Genomic DNA, 20,738 nt, shown 5'->3' on the forward strand with positions numbered 1-20,738 from the left:
CCTACTACTACAAGTCTTGTGGTGTCATTTCACTATTGGTGTGTAAGCCGAATGCCTTTCATAAGCTACTTTGGACAGTTTGACACACAGAGATTGAAATTACATTGTCTGGCCATAGAGGCTCATAATTCATGGTAGCAGGCCAATGCTGCCTCGAAATTCCTTCATGAACATTAAAGATAAAGCTAGTGCATTTTTTCTCTAAAAGCCACTATGTTACTACCCTTTAACATGCTCGTATATTTTGATAAGGTACTGTTGTGATGCTTCTTACGCTCAGGAAAGCAGGAGACTGGAGACAGAGGCCTTGTTCAGGTAAGTTTATTGGAAGTAAGCAACCTGGCATCCGACCACCTCGACAGCGCAGGACAACTGTCAACTCTCGAGTGTCGTGTACCAGATGTTCCACACGGAACATAGAGAAAGAGCAGAGCGAGGAGAGAATCTTAAGCACAGGTAAGATTCCAACACAACACATCCTCTACCCTAGAAGAGAGTGAAACAAAGCAAAGCAAAAGCAAAAGATCTATCAAAACATGCAATGAATAAAAAGAAAACCTAACATGAAAAACATGAGAACCATACAGAATCCATCCCATTTCGGTGGAGAAAAAACAAACCAAAACATAAAAACATTAAGAAAGGACATAATCATTGAGATAAGCAGGAGTCTTATGCACTCTGGGCCCAACAGGCAAACTCACACTTGGAGGAGGACGAACAAGGGAATCACACGAAGACTCGCGGGCACCAGAAACAGAAGGACCATAGTCACAGACCGAATCTTGAGACCGAGGGTCTCTGAAATCAGAGTCAGGCATGAACATGGCACCCGAACACCCCTCACCACTTGAAGCAGGGATATGAAACGAACCACCCTTCTGGTAAAGAGCGACATTCCTAAGGTTCCACCTGTCACCACCTTCCAGAACAAGAGAAAATTTGCTGACAGAGACAACACGAAAAGGGCCCTTAAACTTATGCAGACCAGCCTTAGTTCTGCCGGACTTAACTTTGACCCAATCGCCAACAGCGATCCTCCCGGACACAACAACGGGAGAACTCACGCCATCGGACAGTACCCAATCCTTTAACCAAGCAGGGACAGTTCTAGAACCAGGGGAACGCCCACGCATGACTTGGAAAGGAGACATCTTGGTGACACTGTGGGGGGTAGTCCGGTAAGACCAAACCATGTCTTGAACCAAACGTTTGGGGTCTAAATTGTTGGCTAAAGCAAGTTGGATGGTACCTTTAACAAGGCGATTGGACCTTTCAACCATTCCATTGCCCATGGGGTTGTACAAGGAAGTGCGAGAATGTTTGACACCACACTTCTCAAAGAAACACCTCATCTCGTTGGAGGTTAACTGGGTGCCATTGTCAGTCAAGACCATGTTGGGGAAACCCTCTGAAGAAAACAAATTCTCAAACACTTCAATGGTGGACTTAGTGGTGACATCTCTAAGAAACTCCACACAAAGCCACTTGGAATGAACATCAATGACCACAGCAGCAAAACGCAAATCAAGAGGAAGACCGGACAGAGGGCCAATGAAATCTAGACACAGATTATACCAGGGTTTGCCAGGATCAGAAATGTGCCCTTGATTGGCTTGAAGACCAACTTTCAACCTTTTTTCGCTCTCCTTGAAAAAAGAGCAATTCTCCACCCAAACACGAACAATATCATCCATACCCGGCCACCAAAACTCTTGCTTTATTCTCCTAATAGTCATGCCCTGGCCCAAATGTCCCAAGTGTGCCAGCTTGAAAATATGAGATCTCAGGCCAGCAGGTGGCACAAAACGATCGCCCCTCATAATGATCTCTGAACCTGCCAGAGACAACTCGTCTAAGAGTTTCCAAAAGGGCCTGACAGCCACAGGCACCATGCTTTCTCTGGGAGCACCTCTCCTAATCAAAAGAATAACTTCTTGGAGGACAGAGTCCTTCTTCATCTCAGTCAACCACTGGTCTTGAGAAAAGGCACCCACCGGAGATTCGCAAACGTCCCCAACCACAGCAATGGCCTCATCCACAGTACACTTTTCAAGATCTTGATCAACCAACTTCCAGTCAACAGACAAGCGAGAAAGACAATCCCCTTGAACGTTTTTCCATCCTTGAATGAAAACAATTTCGTAAGAGTATTCCTGGAGCCTTGCAGCAAACCTTGCAAGACGAGCAGAACCTTTTCCAGCACCACCACCCGATAAAATTTTCAGCAATGGCTTGTGGTCGGTCCGCAACACAAACCTCACACCCCACAGATATACACGAAAGTACTCAACACTCCAAGCAGCAGCCAAAGCTTCTCGTTCAATGACCGAGTAGTTCCTCTCAGCTTGGGTAAGTGTTCTTGAAGCAAAAGCAACGGTTCTTTCAAGACCACACTGAAGTTGTGAGAACACCACACCGATGCCCGTAAGACTGGCATCTACGGTCAAGAAGGATTTGCACCCAGGGTTAAAGGGGGCTAAAATACCAGCATTGCAGATATTCTCCTTGATCTGTTGAAAGGAGTCCTCTTGGGCTTTATCCCAAACAAACTTGTTACCCTTTCTCAGTAACACTCTCAAAGGTTCGGACAGACAAGCAAAGCCTTGAACAAATTTCGAATAATATTCGACTAAGCCCAAGAAAGAGCGAAGCTGATCCCTGTCATTGGGTGCTGGGGCCTGGCTGATGGCAAGTAACAGATTTTTTTTTGGAGCAATGCCATCAGCTGAGATAGTATAACCTAAGTACTCGATCTTTTCAGTTAGGAAAACACACTTATCCTTGTTCACAGTTAAACCGGTGTCTTCTAATTTGAAGAGGACCTGACGCAAAGCTAAATTGTGATCATTCACACTTTTTCCTGACACTAGAATGTCGTCTTGAAAGTAGACAACCCCAGACAGACCTTTAAGCATGTTAGACATCATCCTCTGAAAGACACTAGCAGCCGAGGCGAGGCCAAACGGCATGCGAGTGAACTGGAAGGTACCCTCGGTGGTAATGAAGGCAGTCAAAGGTTTGGAGTCGGGGTGTAATCTGATTTGGTGGTACGCACTCCTCAAATCGATCTTTGAGAAGAATCTACCCCCCCCCCCCCCACAGATTGTAACAACTCATTGATATTGTGAAGGGGAAAGGTGTCAGTAATAATCTCCTGGTTGAGGGACCTGAGGTCAATGCAAAATCTCAACCTCCCATCGGATTTCAACGTAATTACGACGGGAGAAATCCAGGGCGAGGCTTCCACCGGTTCAATCACTTTGGTAGACAACATGTCGTGTAACAAATCCTTCAAACCCTGTCTGACAGAAAGGGGAACTCTCCTTAGTTTATGCTGCACGGGAGAAGCATTGGGCTTCAAAACAATTTTATGGAAATAGTCCTTCACACATCCTAACCTGTCAGCAAATACTCTATGAGCAGCATCTAAGATGTCTTTAACTTGAACATCACGCTCAATTGTCATAACCACATCCGGCGAACAGGGATTGATCACAATATTCAAATCAAACTGGTGCATCCACCCCAAGATTGGAGGACCTTCTTTAGCTATGTACACTTTCCCATTGACACTTCTGGATTTAAAAGCGATGACCCCAAACATGTACCCCAGAACATCAATTGGTTTTCCCTGGTATCCCACCGGATCAATGTCTTTTTCAGTGAGGGAAATATTGTGCCACAAGGAAGAAAAGGTAGATTCCGGAATGATGGTGAACAAAGAGCCAGAATCAACCATAAGCAAGACATTTTGACCACAAATAGAAAATATTGCGGATGGTCTAGATAACCTAGGGGAGTCACTTGTGGTACTAACTAAGTCACAACTTAATTGTTGAACAACTAAAATCCTGTTGTCAATTACATTCACTTTAGATTTGGGTTTGTCAAAAGTGTCAGAAGACTTAGCTTTATCAGGACCCTCGTTTAGTTTACACATTCTAAGGTAATGACCTTTGCGACCACATTTTCGGCAAATCTGGTCAAGAGCATAGCACTTCTTAAAATCACCTGAATGGAATTGGCTTCCACAACGCCAACATTCTTTGCTCCTGACCCTAGAAGGAAAATTGTTAGGGTTACTCTTGTTAAAACGTTTAGAGACAGCATTAACTTCATAGCCTTCCACACACTCTTCATAATCAACACTGCCATTTTGAGAGGAAGGTTTCTCTTTACGCTCTAATTCTTTGATACACTTCTGAGATTCTTCGATAACCTTCGCCATATCAATTGCCTCTTTTAAGGAGGGGTCTTTAGCAGCCCATAGCCTTTCCTGAATTTTCCTATGGCGGCATTGTACTATAAGCTGATCACGAACTAACTCATCAGTCATGTTACCAAAACGACATTTGATGGAAAGTTCACGTAACCTGGACACAAATTCATCAATACTCTCGTTTTCAGCTTGAGGGTGAGTATAAAAGCGATACCTTGCCATAACCAGGTTGACCTCCTTGGCAAATCTAGTCTCTAGTCTTTTCAGGGCCTCTTTGTATGCGTCATCCATGGGTTGGCCATTGGGACCTAGAGCCACTGGTAAATACTTAAATACTCTTTGGCCTTCATTGCCAAGAGTGCTTAACAAGAGCGCTTTTTTCCTTTCAGGGTGGAAGTTTTTACCATCAAGCGCAGTGATATAATTGTCTAACATTTCAACCCAGTCCTCCCAATCTATTGATGGTGTACCTGGAGAGGATAGAAACATAGGAGGCATAACAATATTTGAGGCCATAGTGAAGAACAAATGCAAACAATATTAATAGACACTTTAAAAGTAATGATAACGTCAAACTTGCAAGTAAGGGTGTGCAAATCACCGTGAAAGTGTCTGCAGAACGTTGGGTGAATCAGCGTAGTCACCGAAAGGCAGTCAGGGTGATGTCATAAAGCCCATTAGAACGTGAGGAAGAGCTGCGGCGAAGGGCTGAAGAAAACAAAGGGAAGTGCGAACGTTCACTCCTTGCAGACGTAATAATGGAGGCTGACGATGCGTTCCAATGACGAAGAACGGGTGTCAGGAGACGTGGGAACGTCAACACGTCGACACGCCAGAACGTCAAAACGCAAAGCGTCAGAAACGTTGCAACGACGTCAGATGCGGTGCAGTGACGTGGGGCAAACCGAAGAGCTTGGAACGTTGAAGTTCGACAAGCGAAAGCAATAAATCTTAAAGACAGTACCTTGAAGGTGGCCAAAACAGACGAAATCACCGAGAAGAAATCTGGAAGGCAGCCGAAGGCAAACTCAGGGCTGGAGGAGACGTCGCGGAATTACCAGGTTGCTTTCCATACGATGAAATCGAGTGAGGCGGATCCAAGCATCAGGAAAGCGTCGCCAAAAATGTTGTGATGCTTCTTACGCTCAGGAAAGCAGGAGACTGGAGACAGAGGCCTTGTTCAGGTAAGTTTATTGGAAGTAAGCAACCTGGCATCCGACCACCTCGACAGCGCAGGACAACTGTCAACTCTCGAGTGTCGTGTACCAGATGTTCCACACGGAACATAGAGAAAGAGCAGAGCGAGGAGAGAATCTTAAGCACAGGTAAGATTCCAACACAACAGGTACCTGTTGGTATCACAAGAAAATTAGTTTAGTTCTCAGGCTGGTGGTGCAAATAGAACAGGGTGGTAAGATTGCTACTTGGAGCAACCAATACCCCACTCCAAAGAGTAAAGATCACTCTTTTTCCTTCTCATAATGAGCGATCTCACTCCAGAATGTGTGATGGGATTCTTGCCAAGATGTTAGGCAAACATGGAGATGCGGTTCTGAGATGGTTGTCTCCCCAGAGCAGCACAACTTTGGTGCGGGCAGGAATGTGACAATTTTGCATGACCATACACAGCAAAGGAGATTGTGGGCATAGGAAAGTAAAATGGCTGGCATGGACTGCAGAAGCCTTGCCTTTTGGACGACCAGAGCACCGTGTGGAGGCTCTACCCTTCTGGACTTCGTCGCTGGATTTCATCGCGGAAAATTCTACACCTTGCAGGACCCGCTGCGCGGGTCCCGCTGCGCCTCCAGCTACCGAGAGGCTCGTGTGGGGAGCTGGTAACTTCCTGGACCATCTGCACCCCGGCAGGGCTGCGAGCAGCCTAGCAGGGACTCCATTGCCCAGGAGTCCCTGCGTGTCACACCTGTGGCCGCTCTCCCTGCCGGCCACGCCTCCTGGCTGAATAAAAGAGCACAAGTCCCATTTGCCTGTGGGAAACCTTGCCTTTTGGACGACCAGAGCACCGTGTGGAGGCTCTATCCTTCTGGACTTCGTCGCTGGATTTCATAGCGGAAAATTCTACACCTTGCAGGACCCGCTGCGCGGGTCCCGCTGCGCCTCCAGCTACCGAGAGGCTCGTGTGGGGAGCTGGTAACTTCCTGGACCATCTGCACCCCGGCAGGGCTGCGAGTAGCCTAGCAGGGACTCCATTGCCCAGGAGTCCCTGTGTGTCACACCTGTGGCCGCTCTCCCTGCCGGCCACGCCCACTGCCCTTCCCTAGCTCTATATCACAGTTAGGAGTTACCGCCGCGCGGTAGCGAGCGGGAGCGACTGGGGCGAAGACCGGGCAAAGAGCGGGCCGTTTGAGGCCGTTGGAGGTCTGAGAGGACTGGACTGGGCCATCCCTCTTGGTCCTAACCCTCGGACTCTCTCGTGACTATTCACCATGTCATCACGTGAGTACAAAGAGAGGGCTGCTAAATCCAAACTGAAAAATGGCACCTTAGATGATTTTATTACCAGGACTCACTCAGCCATAGATACAGAGATTGCTCAAATGCAACGTCGAGTTTCCATTGAACTGGATGCTGCAAGGAGACTCTCACAGGAGTTAGCTGCGGCCAAAAAACCCTCACTAGGGTCCATAGCTCTTGCTAAAACCCCTGACCGTTTAATTGGCCCACCGCTTACCCTGATTGAAACAATGGCAGATATTCACCAGCCATCAGCACCCACTATATCCATACCGAAGGAGGATTCACCATCAGTATCCTCTAACTTTTTAAAAACGACTATGGTTGGGTCAATAGGGGAAATGAAGGAGTGCAACGGAGGCTCCCCGGAAATGGCACTAAAATCAACATCTATAGAGCAGATTGGAGGAATCTCTGACATTAAACAGCAAGGGCCACATACGAAAAGGAAGCGTAATAACCAAACAGCATACGCTAGGAAAAGGCAAAGATTGCGAAGGCTCAGTTATCTACTAAGCCACCATCTCCGCCCCCAGTGATTAATACGCAGCCTTCTGATTTGCCACCAGAAGTTGATGTAGACTCGCTGACGATAACTCACGATAATAATAATCTCGTCATAGAGAATGAAACTAGTGGGGTACCACTCTGCGTTATAAAAGGGAAAGATGTTGAATTTCTGACCGTGGTATGGGAAACACTTAAAAAACTTTTAAATCCCTTTGAAGATAGATTATCTCAGATAGGATCCCAGCTTTCGAACATGGAAAAAAGCTTTTCAAATTTGGGGAAAAAACCATCCCATAAGGAAGATAAGGATCTCATGGCCAGTCTTGAGAAGCTTACAAAAAGTCTGCTGAACCCCCTGATGGAAAAAACCCAAACCATAAATCTAAAATTAGATCAATTGGAGTTTTTAACATCCAAGAACACCGCCCTACTGGAGAGTCTGGTAGGTAATAACAAACAATCCGTTATTACTGGTGGTCACACTAATAGTAATAGCAGTTTAGGGAAAAAGGGCCCCAAGAACAACCAGATACATTTACAGCAACCTAAACCGGCAAAATCTACAGATCCTAACGGTATCACCCCTTGTATAGCACCAGCTCCTTTAATTAAAATTAAGCAGGTGACTACAGCAGGCCCTAAGTCTAGCAACTCTTTGGCGGTGACTACACCGGTTAACACAGCTGCCCCGACCTTGCCTAACACTGAAGGGAAAGAAACTCCAGCTAGTAAACCTCTGGTCCCTAGTAAAACCCCCTTACAAGGTAAACAGATTTATGTAAACATACCCCCGGAGTCTGCCCCATCTATGGCAATCCTGACAGGTGTTCCATTAATCCCAGAGAATAAATATGAGAAAAGCGAGGACCTCTTAAACAAAACAAAATTCTGGCTAAATACCAATAGGCCTTTAACCAAGGACACAGCTACGAAAATCTTAAGTGTACGGAGGGTCCCCTGGGTTGGGCCAAGTAAAAAAGACCTGGAGGGTGATTGCATCCTGATTAACTTCAGAGACAACTGGGTTAAGGATATCATTTGCAGTAAGGCGAGGTTTTGGTAGGGTGGGGGATATTCAGTGTGTGGGTCTTGAATATTTTTATCCCAACCTCTACCAGACTACCCCAAACCGAAATCCCTATCATCGTGGTTATAGTACAAATGGCAAACAGCACATGGGCTGGGCACACAACATGAATTTGAATCAAGGCCCGCAAAATTATTATACCCCTTGGCATGAGACAGCTCGCTTTATGGGGCCACCAAGTATGGGCCCCTTCACACAAGTCCCCTATAACCCACGAAGACCAAGGTTTCAGGGCGCAGATTATCCTGGTTGGTTCCCAAATAATAACAATAATATCCCACTGAGGAATCGTTTTGACCCTTTAATGGGTATGGATGGGGTAGACTGACTACCATCCGGGACTGAAGGCATTGCACCAAGTATCTTGAATGTGGGAAAGAATGAAGACTTAGGGACACGCATCAATGATGATTCAGTGTTGGTGACTCTTGAATGTGACAATGTGAATACTGGACCTCCTCAGCCAGGGACTCCTGTCACGCCTGTAGGAAACATCTCCATCTCCATGGGCTATGAGAGGAAAAAGTCATTATTGCCTGAACAAAGCACCTCCGCCACAAGAGATGCTTTGGGAAACATCCATGCAATACAAGGGCCATCATCACCATCATTATTATTATCCTTACTATCCTGGAACATTTCCGGATTAGCGAGTAGACTGGAAGATGAGGCATGGCTGGTCTATGTGGAAGCTCATGGAATCCTGTGTTTACAGGAGACGTGGTCTAGGACCACTTGTGACATCGAGGGTTTTCAGTCATTTACTGTTCCGGCTGTTCCATCTACATCGGGGAGGGCAAAAGGTGGAATAATGACAGCATTGTCTACAAAACTACAGGAACTGAAAACCTCGAAATTGGTGGAGACAAACTGGTACCAAGTGCTGTTATTAGAACATCTCTACCCAGATCCCGTTTTATTAATTAATTGGTATTATAACATCTTCAACGAACACGACATCTCGATAATTCAAAGTTTGGAGAATGCATTGGGTAAAGCACGCAACAGGCACCCTACATCGTCTCTCATTTGGGTCAGCGACTTCAACTGTACTTTGTGCAGTTTTGGAGGCTCAAATGTGTGTGGACTAGAGGACTTGAATGCCCAGCCTCTGACCCACTTTAGACATACACCTCAGGGGGATGCTTTGAATAATATTATTATCACAAATGATTTGCTTGTAGTAGACCCTTGGTCTGCCCCAGATACCCTGCATATACCAACCTTTCAGGGTACGAGGAGGGAGATGAGCACAATTGATTTTGTTTTGGTATCTAGTACCTTTTTCAAGTATGTTGATAAGTTGGAGGTGGTGGCAAATCCTGCAAGTGATCATAACCCTTTAATGCTGTTATTGTGTGTGCCAACAAAAGAATCACCAAGGATTTGGGAACAGCCAATTAAGTATAATAAGAATCAGGGTGTCACATTGAAATGGGGGAAGGTAAATGTGACAAAACTGGAGGAAGACATTGTTGTTAATTGTGAAACGGAAATAAAATTATGTCTAGCCCCAGGATCTGACCCCCATCAGGTTATTGAAAGCTTCAAGAAGTTGTGTGGTCATGCAGCAAAGCACCTTAGAAAACCCAAGGGGAAGGGAGGCCAAAAGGCCTTTAGATGGTTTGACTCTGTGTGTTCTGCTACACACCGATCGTTAAAACTAGCCCTGCGCCAAAAGCCAAGAAACAAAGAGCTTGTAAGTACTAGCAGAAAGGCTTACAGGGATGCTATTGCAAAAAGAAAGCAAGACTTAAAAGTCAGTGCTTGGGATGATCTCGAAAAGGCTGCAGAACTAAAAGATGGTAGGCTCTTTTGGGAGGTCATAAATCGTCCTCTCTTCAAGAGCGACAATAAAGAATCTATAGTTGTGCAGGTTACCGCTGATCAATGGGTTCAACATTTTACTAAGATTTTTAACCCCAATTCTATCTCAATAATGGCAAGTACCGAAGGGACAGGGGATCTGGTGGCACCTTCCTCGGCTTTGACCCTCAGCTCTTCACTTACACTGATAGAGATTGAGGAAGCCTTAGGGAAAGGAGCATCACTAAAAGCCCCAGGCCCAGATGCTGTCCCCTTGGACCTTTTTAAGTCCAATGTCAGTCTGTGGGCACCCATCTTACTGAATGTGTTCAAGGCTGTTGTGGTTGGGCGTATTCCTGGTACATGGAAGGAGGCAACTGTAGTGCCGATTTTTAAGAAGGGCAATAGGTCTGACCCACGCTGCTACCGCCCGATTTCCTTAATAGATGCCTCATGTAAGATTCTGGGTAGGGTAATCCTGGCGAGATTAGAAAGTTGGGCAGATTCCACAGGTTTCATAGTTAACTCTCAGTATGGTTTTAGACGTGGAAAGGGGACAAACGAGCAGTGCCTTAATTTGGCACTAATTTTAGGCAAGTACATGAAGGCAAAAAAATCCTCTGTCCTTCTTGCCTTCATGGACTTGACGAGTGCTTTTGACACTGTTTGCAGACATAAGTTGTGGCGGATGATGGATGATATGGGCTTTGAGGAACCTTTAGTCACATTGCTTCGCAGGTTACATGAAGTAACAACTGTATCTATTAGATTTGGTTCTGGAGGGGAAATAACAAAACCAATACCTTCAACTGAAGGTGTGCGTCAAGGGTGCATCCTGGCGCCTTTTCTTTTTCTGGTTTACACAAATGGATTAGAACAGTACCTATTGAACCAGGGTTGTGACTTCCCAAAAATCAATGGTAAAAGTATTCCCATGCTTTCTTATGCAGATGATACTGTCCTCATGACATTGACAGGAAATAGCATGCAAGTGTGTCTAGATGCTTTCAATACATTCATGCTTGATCTTGACCTAAAGGTGAATTTTGAGAAATCTTTTGTAATGTCTTGTGGCCCTAAAGGGTCAACTATTAGGAAATTTGTGGTCAACAATCGCATAATTGGAAAAGTGGGAAACTTTAACTACCTTGGTAATCTGTTTGACAGCAAACTAAGTTGGACACCGGTCATGAAGGTTCGAGCCCAGAACATGACAAGGGCGATAGAGGGTATTTTTCGTTTCTGTAGTAAACTAGGGCAAAAACATATTATGCACCTCATAACCCTTTACACCTCAAAATGTTTATCAGTAGCCACTTATGGGGCAGGGGTGTGGGGGACCGAAATACCATCCGTAATCCAGGTGGTGGAAAATAACTTTATAAAAAGGGTCCTATCAGTTCCTAAAGGTTCCTCAAATATTTTCTGCCACAAAGAAATCAGTATGGCCTGTTTTTCTGATATAATTCGCTTGTCCCCTCTACTGTTATGGGGTAAAATTTGGAAATCTGAAGACCTGCAACTTACCAAAGACATTATTACCGATTGCATGGCTTTAGAAAACTCAAAACAGATTCCCTGGTTGTCTTATGTCTATAATATGTTGAAAAAGATTGGACTGGGGTCATATTACGACAATCCGGAAAGAATTGAGGTAAACTATAAGGCGGATATAAAAGCAAGGTATTGGGAAACACTGAACCCACCGCCTATAGTCAATGTTACTGACAATGCTATTGCCTATGCCTGTAAACCCCAACCTCAGTTTTATTTAACATTTACTGTTAATGTGCAATGGCGATTCCTTCTAACAAGGTTTAGGCTGGAGATTCTGCACTTCTTGCTTGCATTCCCGAAACAAGGGGGTTGGTGTGAGAGGCTGCCCCCTTGCCCTTGTAATAATAGGGATAGACAAAGCACTTTACATCTGGTTCTTTTTTGCTCCCTATATAAGGAGCCAAGACTCCGGTTTATCAAACCAATCCTGAAGGGGAGGCAACCTTGCACTTATGAGGAAGGGTACGAATATCTGTCATCATTATCCTCCGTAGAAATCTGCTGTTCCATGTTAAATTTTATTAGAATCTCACTAAAGATTAGGAAGACTTATGGGTAGTATTATATGTATAGAATTTTTCCTGTTGAAAATCATGTCTTGTATATTCTTTTATGGTCATTATTATGTCTTTCTAATGTCTTTCTTAAATTCTGGAAAAATCGTGCTTTTTAAATCAGAACTTTTTAATCCTATGAGGCATGATGAATTGTATGTTCAATACTTTTATGATTCATTTTATGTATCGAATAAAGTTTTTGAAAGGAACGAAATGAAACGACTGCAGAAGGTAGCTGATTTGGGGACTTTTTGCTAAAGGCTGTAGATATGAGCAAAGAAGTGGTGGGGACATAAAACACCAAGGGCGCCTAATTCACCAAAAAGTAAGGTAACAGGAGTTATAGGACTTCACCCGAAGACGCTTTTACACTTTTCTCAAATCTACACAGGAGGTTTAATCTCTATTTCAGTTCTCATGTGACTTTCTTAAGGCTGCCTATTCCCCCCCCTCCCCATGCAGAATTTTACATAGTTTGCAGTTCTACACAGTATAAGGCCATCCACATGTGCAACGACTATTTTGTTGTTTTCTTCCAGAGAAAAAAATAATGTCCTTGTTAATAAAGCCCCCCGCATTCAAATCTGTGTGTGATCATTAGTCTTCCCATCCTTGAAGAGGGTTTTCTGAAGCTATTGAGTTTTAATTGGCAATCACATCTGCCAGAAGGGTGAGCAAACTGCAGGCTCGATCGTCCAAACCTCCCTTTCTAACGATATTCCCTGACAAGTTGATGCTTCGTACTAGAACCTCTTTCCTTTCGAAAGTGGTAACACCTTTTCATGTGGAACAATCTGTCACATTGCCCACTTTCTCCGCTCCTCCGCATCCCTCTAAAGAATAGCAGTGACTCCAGTATCTGGACCCAAAAAGAGCGTAATCATTCTACGTTGACAGCACAAAAGAGTTCAGAGTGACCAACCAACTCTTCGTTGGCTACATTGGAGCGAAGAAAAGTCAGGCAGTGCAGAAGAGGACCATCATCCAATGGGTTGTTCGCTGCATCAAGATTTGCTACGCTCTTGCATAGAAGCAGTCTCCTGAAGTCTCAAGAGATCATTCCACTGGAGCTAAGGCTGCTACCACTGAATTAGCACGTGGAGTCTCTGTCCTGGACATCTGTCAAGCAGCAGTGCACATCCCTTCTGTCAAGCAACAACGTGGACATCCCAGCACATGTTTACCAAGCATTACTGCCTGGAAAGTCGGGTCCTCAGGGACGGCCATTTTGCCTGGTCAGTCCTGCAGGGCTTTCTAGTCTGAATCATGTCCTCAGCTCTCTTCGGGAATTATTCTGCTTGGGTATCTATTCAAAGGTAAGGACTCTGTGTCTGGATGTCTCTATCAGATGGACAAGTTATTAACCTTTGGTAACTCCTAATCTGGTCTAGAAAGTATCTAGCTGCAAATTCCTTTCCACCCACCCATCCTCACAGCACTGCGGACAAGTTTCTAGGGTCAAGGTTGTTCCTCTTCAGGGCCCTAGTTTCTTAAACACAGCATTGTCAATATTCTTTATGGCACCGCATTTCTGATGTGAAAAGTCATGAAAAGTAATTATCTGAAAGAAACACGTTAGTGTTAGATTCCTTATCTTAGAATATCCCCAGGCGTCAGTCTGGATCCGGAAACTTTTGCGTAGCAGTACCCCTGCGCGTCGGTAGGCGTCGTCTGCAGGCGTCCCCTGCGGCTCCGCGTCCGTCGTTGGCGTCGTGCGCCGTGATGACGTCGCTGGAGTATATAGACGCCGCCTCCGCGCGCTGACGTCAGTTCTTCTTTTTTCCGCGCCAGTGGACGCAGATCTGAAGAGCAGTACTCCGGTCTTTGACCAAGTTTTTTCGAGTTGTTATCACTTTGTGCCTGTTAGGATGCCTGGGTTCAAGCACTGTGATGACTGTGAGTGCACGATGTCGGTCACAGACCATCACCGCCTCTGTCTCCGGTGTCTGGGCCCCGACCACGACGTGGACTCCTGCGTCGACTGCCGGGCCCTCACCAGCAAAGCTAGACGGGAGCGGTCCCGCAAGCTACTGGAGCTCCGGGTGTCGGCCCCACGTCGGGACCGGGAGCGGTCCCGGTCCGGCCGGAGGTCGAGAGAGCGTTCGAGGGAGCGGTCGCGGGGCCGCGCCGAGCGTTCCGGAAGTCGACACCACTCGTCATCCTCGTCAGGTAAGAAACACAAGAGGTCGGGGCGTCGTCATCGTACCCCCGACTCACCCCGACGCTCGCGTGATGCGGCCGGGGGTTCGGGTGACCCCAACCCCGCGGCTCCGCGAGAGTCGCCGGCGCGCCCTGCCCCATACCCTCAGGTCCCTGGGCACGGTGCGACGCCTGAGGAGATAGAGGCGTTCCTCATGGCCATGAGGGCCCTGTCTCCTCCGGCGGGTTCCACGGCGCCTACGGGCCCAGTGAACCCGTCCGGGGGCCCTAGCGGTTCTGCTGACCCTACCTCGACGCCGTCGGATGCTCCGATCCCGGCGCCGCTAGGGCCTTCGGGGTCGACGCCGGATGGACGCCCATCCAACCCGGCGCCGATTCCATCGGGGTTGCCCGCGGCTCCGCCTCCGCGCGACGCCGGTTCCTCGGTGCCGGCTTCGGGCGGCACTGGGGCTTCGGCGCCGGCTCCGGGCGGCGCCGTTCCCCTACCTTCACCGACGCCGGACGCGGGGCCGGACGGGCGTCGCTCGACGCCGGTCCCGGCGCCGATGGGGCCCATGAACCCCGAGGACCCGGTCTACATCGTTGACTCCGAATACGGAGAAGATGAAGAGTTCGGTGAAGGTTGGGAGGGGTCCGAGGACCCTCTGTCACGCGAGTGCCAGTATGACCCGGACTGGACGGGTCACTTGGGGGATGCCAGTGGTCTGGACGACTCTCCTAACCCTGGTTTGATCTCTCCTCCTTCCGTGGCATCGGTGGAGGGAGCTGCATATTCTGTGGTGCTGATGAGGGCTGCCAAGGCCTTACACCTTGAGCTCCCCGTCGCGGCCGTGAGGCCTAACATCCTCACCGAGGTCTTCAAACCGCAGTCATGCCCACAGGAGCCACTGCTGCCGTTTAATGAAGCCTTGTCGGACGTTCTGTTGGGCACGTGGTCCAGGCCCGCTTCAGGTGCGCCTGTCGATCGGAACGTGGCCAGGCGCCACCGTCCCTGTCCGGACGACCCCAAGTTCCTGTCTACCCACCCCACTCCTGAGAGTCTGGTGATCCAGGCCTCGACCTCCCAGTCCGCATTCCCGTCGGCCCCGCCCGATCGGGAAACCAAGAGGTATGACCAATTTGGCAAGAAGGTCTTCTCGTCCATTAGTTTGGGCCTGCGGTCTTGCAACACCGCCTGCCTCTTGGGCCGCTACACCCACTCTGTGTGGGATACGGTCGCGGAACTGCTGCCGGAATGCCCCATGGAGGTGCGGGCAAAACTCGGTCAGGCTGTGGCTGAGGGCCGAGATGCAGCGAAATATTCAATACGGTGTGGTCTTGATACCACCGACTCGCTAGGCAGAGCTATGTCAACGACGGTGGCGATTCGTCGTCACGCCTGGCTGAGATCCGCCAATTTTTCGGCAGATGTCCAGAGTACATTGATGGACATGCCGTTTGATGGCTGTCACCTGTTCGGTGACAAGGCGGACCACGCGCTGGAACGCTTCAAGGACTCCAGGGTCACGGCCAAGTCCTTGGGTCTCTCGACCCAGCGTCAGCAACCGGGTTCGTTTCGCCCCTTTCGTGGCCAAGGAAGGGGCGCCCCCACACGTGCTGCCAGCCACGCGCTGCAACAATCCTTTCAACGCGGTGGCGGCCGTGGAAACCGCCGTGGTGGCGGTCGGGGACAACGGCGGGGTCGGACCACACCCTCCCCCGCAGCATCTACCCCAAAATCCTCCTAGTCCGTGCTTTCGGCCCCATGTGACGCCAGTGGGTGGCAGGGTTCGCCATCACCACGCTCACTGGCGCACGATCACTTCGGACAGGTGGGTGCTGCAAATTGTCCGAAGGGGCTACTCCCTCCCCTTCGAGACCTCTCCTCCAGCCATGCCACCGCAGAACCACCGTGTGTCGGGGGACCACTTGACACTTCTGCAGGAGGAAGTTACGGCCCTCTTGGCCAAGGGGGCCATCGAGCGCGTTCCTGGGCCAGAAGTAGGGCGTGGTTGTTATTCCCACTACTTTCTGGTGCCCAAGAAGGACAAGGGGGGCCTACGTCCTATCTTGGATCTAAGGAACGTCAACGGCTTCCTCCGGAAGGAGAAGTTCAAGATGTTGACGTTAGCTCAGGTCTTGGCTACTCTAGACCCGCAAGACTGGATGGTAGCGTTGGACTTGCAGGACGCCTATTTTCACATCCCCGTCCTGCCGGCCCACCGGCGTCACCTGCGGTTCACGGTAGGCCTGGAGCACTTTCAGTTTATCGTGCTCCCCTTCGGCCTTACCAGGGCCCCACGGGTGTTCACAAAGGTGATGGCGGTGGTCGCAGCCCATCTGCGCAGGTTAGGGGTTTCAGTCTTCCCCTACCTAGACGACTGGTTGTTGAAGGCGGGCTCGCCCCAGACAGTCGTCCACCACCTTCAGATGACGGCAGACCTCTTGCACGACCTGGGGTTCTCCATTAATGTGCCGAAATCACACCTGTGTCCCTCTCAAAAGCTCCTTTTCATCGGAGCGGTTCTGGACTCGGCGCAGTTTCGGGTTTATCCTCCGGAACGGCGGGTTCGGGATATTCAGGCTTTGATTCCCATCTTTCAGCCGCTATCCCGAGTTTCGGTCAGGTTGACGCTGCGGCTGCTGGGACTGATGGCTTCCTGCATCCTTCTGGTGCATCACGCCCGGTGGCGGATGCGGGCTCTGCAGTGGGACCTGAAGTTTCAGTGGGCCCAGCATCAGGGCAACTTGTCCGACCACGTCTTGATCTCGGAGGGCACTGCGAGACAACTGCAGTGGTGGCTTACGGACCGCGATTGGGTCAGGGGCAAGTCCCTCTCCCTTCCCCAACCGGAGCACGTTGTCGTGACGGACGCGTCCCTCCAGGGCTGGGGTGGCCACTTGGGAGAGGCAGAGATCAGAGGCATCTGGTCTCCGGCGGAGTCCCGGCTCCATATCAACCTGTTGGAGCTGCGGGCGATTCGTCTGGCACTGAAGGCATTCCTCCCCTTTGTCAACGGGAGTGTAGTGCAGGTGTTCACCGACAACACCACCGCCATGTGGTACTGCAACAAACAGGGCGGAGTGGGGTCGTGGATCCTTTGCCAGGAGGCTCTGCGCCTCTGGCAATGGCTGGAACGTCAGGGCGTGACTCTGACGGTTCAACACCTGGCAGGTTCTCTGAACGCCAGGGCGGACGAACTCAGCCGTCGGTGCTCGATGGATCACGAATGGCGTCTGAACTCGGACGTGGCGCAAGGCATCTTTCTGCAATGGGGAGAGCCTTGGTTAGATCTATTCGCCACAGAAGAGAACGCGCAATGTCATCAGTTCTGCGCGTTGGAGTTTCCAAGACGGCACTCGCACGGCGACGCCTTTCGGCGCGAGTGGAGTTGCGGTCTGTTATACGCCTTTCCGCCTATACCACTTCTGCCCAGAGTGCTGAAGAAGATCAGGCGCGACCGGGCCCAAGTTATCCTTGTGGCTCCGGACTGGGCTCGAAGATACTGGTATCCCGAGCTACTCAGCATGTCAGTCGGTCCCCCGATCCGCCTGCCCCTTCAGGAGGACCTTCTGTCGCAGCAGCAGGGGACGGTCCTCCACCCGAACCTGTCCAGTCTCCACCTCCATGCTTGGAGATTGAGCGGCTGCAGTTGAGGCCATTTGACTTGCCTCCTGAAGTCTGTGATGTTATTCTGGCAGCCAGGCGTCCCTCCACTAAGTCGGTATACGCCTGTCGGTGGAACAGATTTGTGGCATGGTGCACAGCAAAGGCTGTGGATCCTCTCTCTGCCCCTCTTTCGGAGGTTCTTCTGTTTCTTCTTTCTCTTGCCCAGCAGGGCTCTGCTCTGGGCACTATCAAGGGCTACCTTTCTGCCCTTTCAGCCTTTTTGAGGCTTCCTGATCAGCCTTCTTTGTTCAAATCCCCGATTGTAACTCGGTTCTTAAAAGGCATCACTCACATGTTTCCACCTGTTCCGTTTGTGATGCCTCAGTGGGATTTGAACCTGGTTCTGACCTTCCTGATGTGTGCTCCCTTTGAGCCCCTTCATTCTTGTCCTCTCCGTCTCCTGACTTTAAAGACGGCTTTCCTGGTTGCCATCACCTCTGCCAGGAGAGTGAGTGAGCTCCAGGCTCTTTCTGTCCAACCTCCTTTCCTGTCCATTCATCCTGATAAGGTGGTTCTGAGGACTAGACCTTCTTTCCTGCCCAAGGTTGTTTCGGCCTTTCACATCGGGCAGTCCATCACCCTCCCTTCCTTCTTCCCGCCTCCGCATCCTTCAAAGGATGAAGAGCGGCTCCACCGTCTGGACCCAAAGCGTGCGCTTTCATTCTACATGGATCGCACACGCCAGTTCCGGGTGGATGACCAACTGTTTGTTGGCTACGTGGGTGCGAAGAAGGGACGGGCGGTTTGTAAACGGACCATCTCTCGATGGGTCGTCCTCTGCATCAAAGCGTGCTACTCTTTGGCTCGGAAGGAGCCTCCTGTTGGGCTGAGGGCCCATTCCACTCGGGCCACGGCGGCTACTACTGCCCTGGGCCGGGGAGTCCCCTTGCAGGACATTTGCCAAGCGGCTACGTGGGCCTCGCTGCACACTTTTGCGAGGCACTACTGCCTGGACAGTCAAGTCCGGAGGGATGGCTTCTTTGGCCGTTCTGTCCTCCAGGACTTTCTGGTGTAGTTTTGTATTGGTTCGCAGACCCACCACCGGGGTTGGTATTGCTGGGGTATGTATTCTAAGGTAAGGAATCTAACACTAACGTGTTTCTTTCAGATGAACAAGTTACTTACCTCCGGTAACGATATATCTGTAAGAAACATTAGTTAGTGTTAGATTCCTTACCAAACCCACCCATCCTCCCCGTTCTGCGAACTGATACCTAGGGTTAAGGTCATCCCTTTCAGGGCCCTAGTTTTACATGGCACCAGTGTTGGTTCTCTCATGGCTCTGCGTCTCCTGGCGCGGAAATGCTGTGTGCAAAGAACTGACGTCAGCGCGCGGAGGCGGCGTCTATATACTCCAGCGACGTCATCACGGCGCACGACGCCAACGACGGACGCGGAGCCGCAGGGGACGCCTGCAGACGACGCCTACCGACGCGCAGGGGTACTGCTACGCAAAAGTTTCCGGATCCAGACTGACGCCTGGGGATATTCTAAGGTAAGGAATCTAACACGAACTAATGTTTCTTACAGATATATCGTTACCGGAGGTAAGTAACTTGTTCGACATCAGCCCACCGAGGTGGCACATATATAGGTGACACGAACACCGCTGACAACATCACACGGAGCCAACCGACGCCTTCTACCAGCACCTTTAACATACATTTTTGCCCAATATTATGTACGCAATTCAAGAGAAGGGAGTTTAAGGAGAATGAGGTAGTGTCCACTTAAGAGAATAAAAGGATGAGATGAAGTAGACAATAACCTTTAAAGAAGCTTTTTTTCTAAACATTAATAATTTCAATGGAGAACATACATTATACTTTCTTCCTTAGAAACTTGTACACCTAATAATTGAAAAATAAGTTTTAAGAGTATGGAAGAGCTATTGATTTCAGACATAGCAAATGTATATTACTTCAAATTAAATAAATTCCATATGTTCAGCCCAGGATCATGCACAACACACAATGCTCTTGTGAGTTAAAAGCTAACTTATTTTTCTTTTCTTTTTTAGACAAAAGGACAAGATATTTACCAGAGAAGTATACTTGGGCACATCCTTCCTGAAGCTATGGTGTGCTATTTAGAAAATTATGAACCTGATAAATTTTCAGAAATTTTTCTTGGGGAATTTGACACTCCAGAAGCTATTTGGAGCAATGAGATGAGGTAAGCAGTTCGGAATATAGACCATGTAATGCACAAATATTAACCATGGAAAAAGTGTGTGTGTCTGTGTGTGTGTGTGTCTGTGTGTGTGTGTGTGCAAAATACCTCAGATTGGTGTGCTACTAGCACCAACCAATTACAGAGCCAATACGTTGCTTAAAAGGCAGTGCTTGTAGAGCAGAGTGGTACAGTTAATTCTGGTGCTTACAGTAAGTAAAACTTCTATTACTGTCTCTTTAATGGGCCTCACCTTGTGATGAACCTGAAAATTGCTTTTTTCAATTTTGAAAGAACGTTTGGGACAATGAGAGAGATCATATCTCCCTTAAAGTCATGGCCTGCACCCCTACAATGTCTGCAGGCATTAAAAATCCCCATTCTTTTCTTTGGCTATTTGAGATTGGGCCAAATGTGTATGGTATAGCGGTTTTGCCCGCATCTCCTCCCCCAAAAAATTGATCAGAACGAATTCCTGAATAGTGCCTCATGCTGAAGGCCTCTTTCCTTTATTTACGTTATGGGTATATACCGAAAGTCGACCTT

At 48.7% G+C, this 20,738-nt stretch overlaps 1 protein-coding gene across 4 annotated transcripts in view; it reads left to right on the plus strand.

Annotated features, from left to right (window-relative positions):
• The window catches only part of DNAJC13 (DnaJ heat shock protein family (Hsp40) member C13), a 1,694,551-nt gene that overhangs the window by 889,204 nt on the left and 784,609 nt on the right, over window positions 1-20,738 (plus strand). For all 4 annotated transcript variants that reach the window (XR_015300721.1, XM_086942056.1, XM_086942057.1 and 1 more), the window contains one exon: window positions 20,041-20,195. Coding sequence is in view for 3 of the 4 variants with exons in the window: in XM_086942056.1 (XP_086798182.1) it covers window positions 20,041-20,195 (155 nt within the window). In the remaining variant the exon portion in view is untranslated. The remainder of the gene's footprint in view (window positions 1-20,040; window positions 20,196-20,738) is intronic.

Source organism: Lissotriton vulgaris, chromosome 10, assembly GCF_964263255.1.
Source record: "Lissotriton vulgaris chromosome 10, aLisVul1.2, whole genome shotgun sequence".
Lineage (NCBI taxonomy): Eukaryota > Metazoa > Chordata > Amphibia > Caudata > Salamandridae > Lissotriton > Lissotriton vulgaris.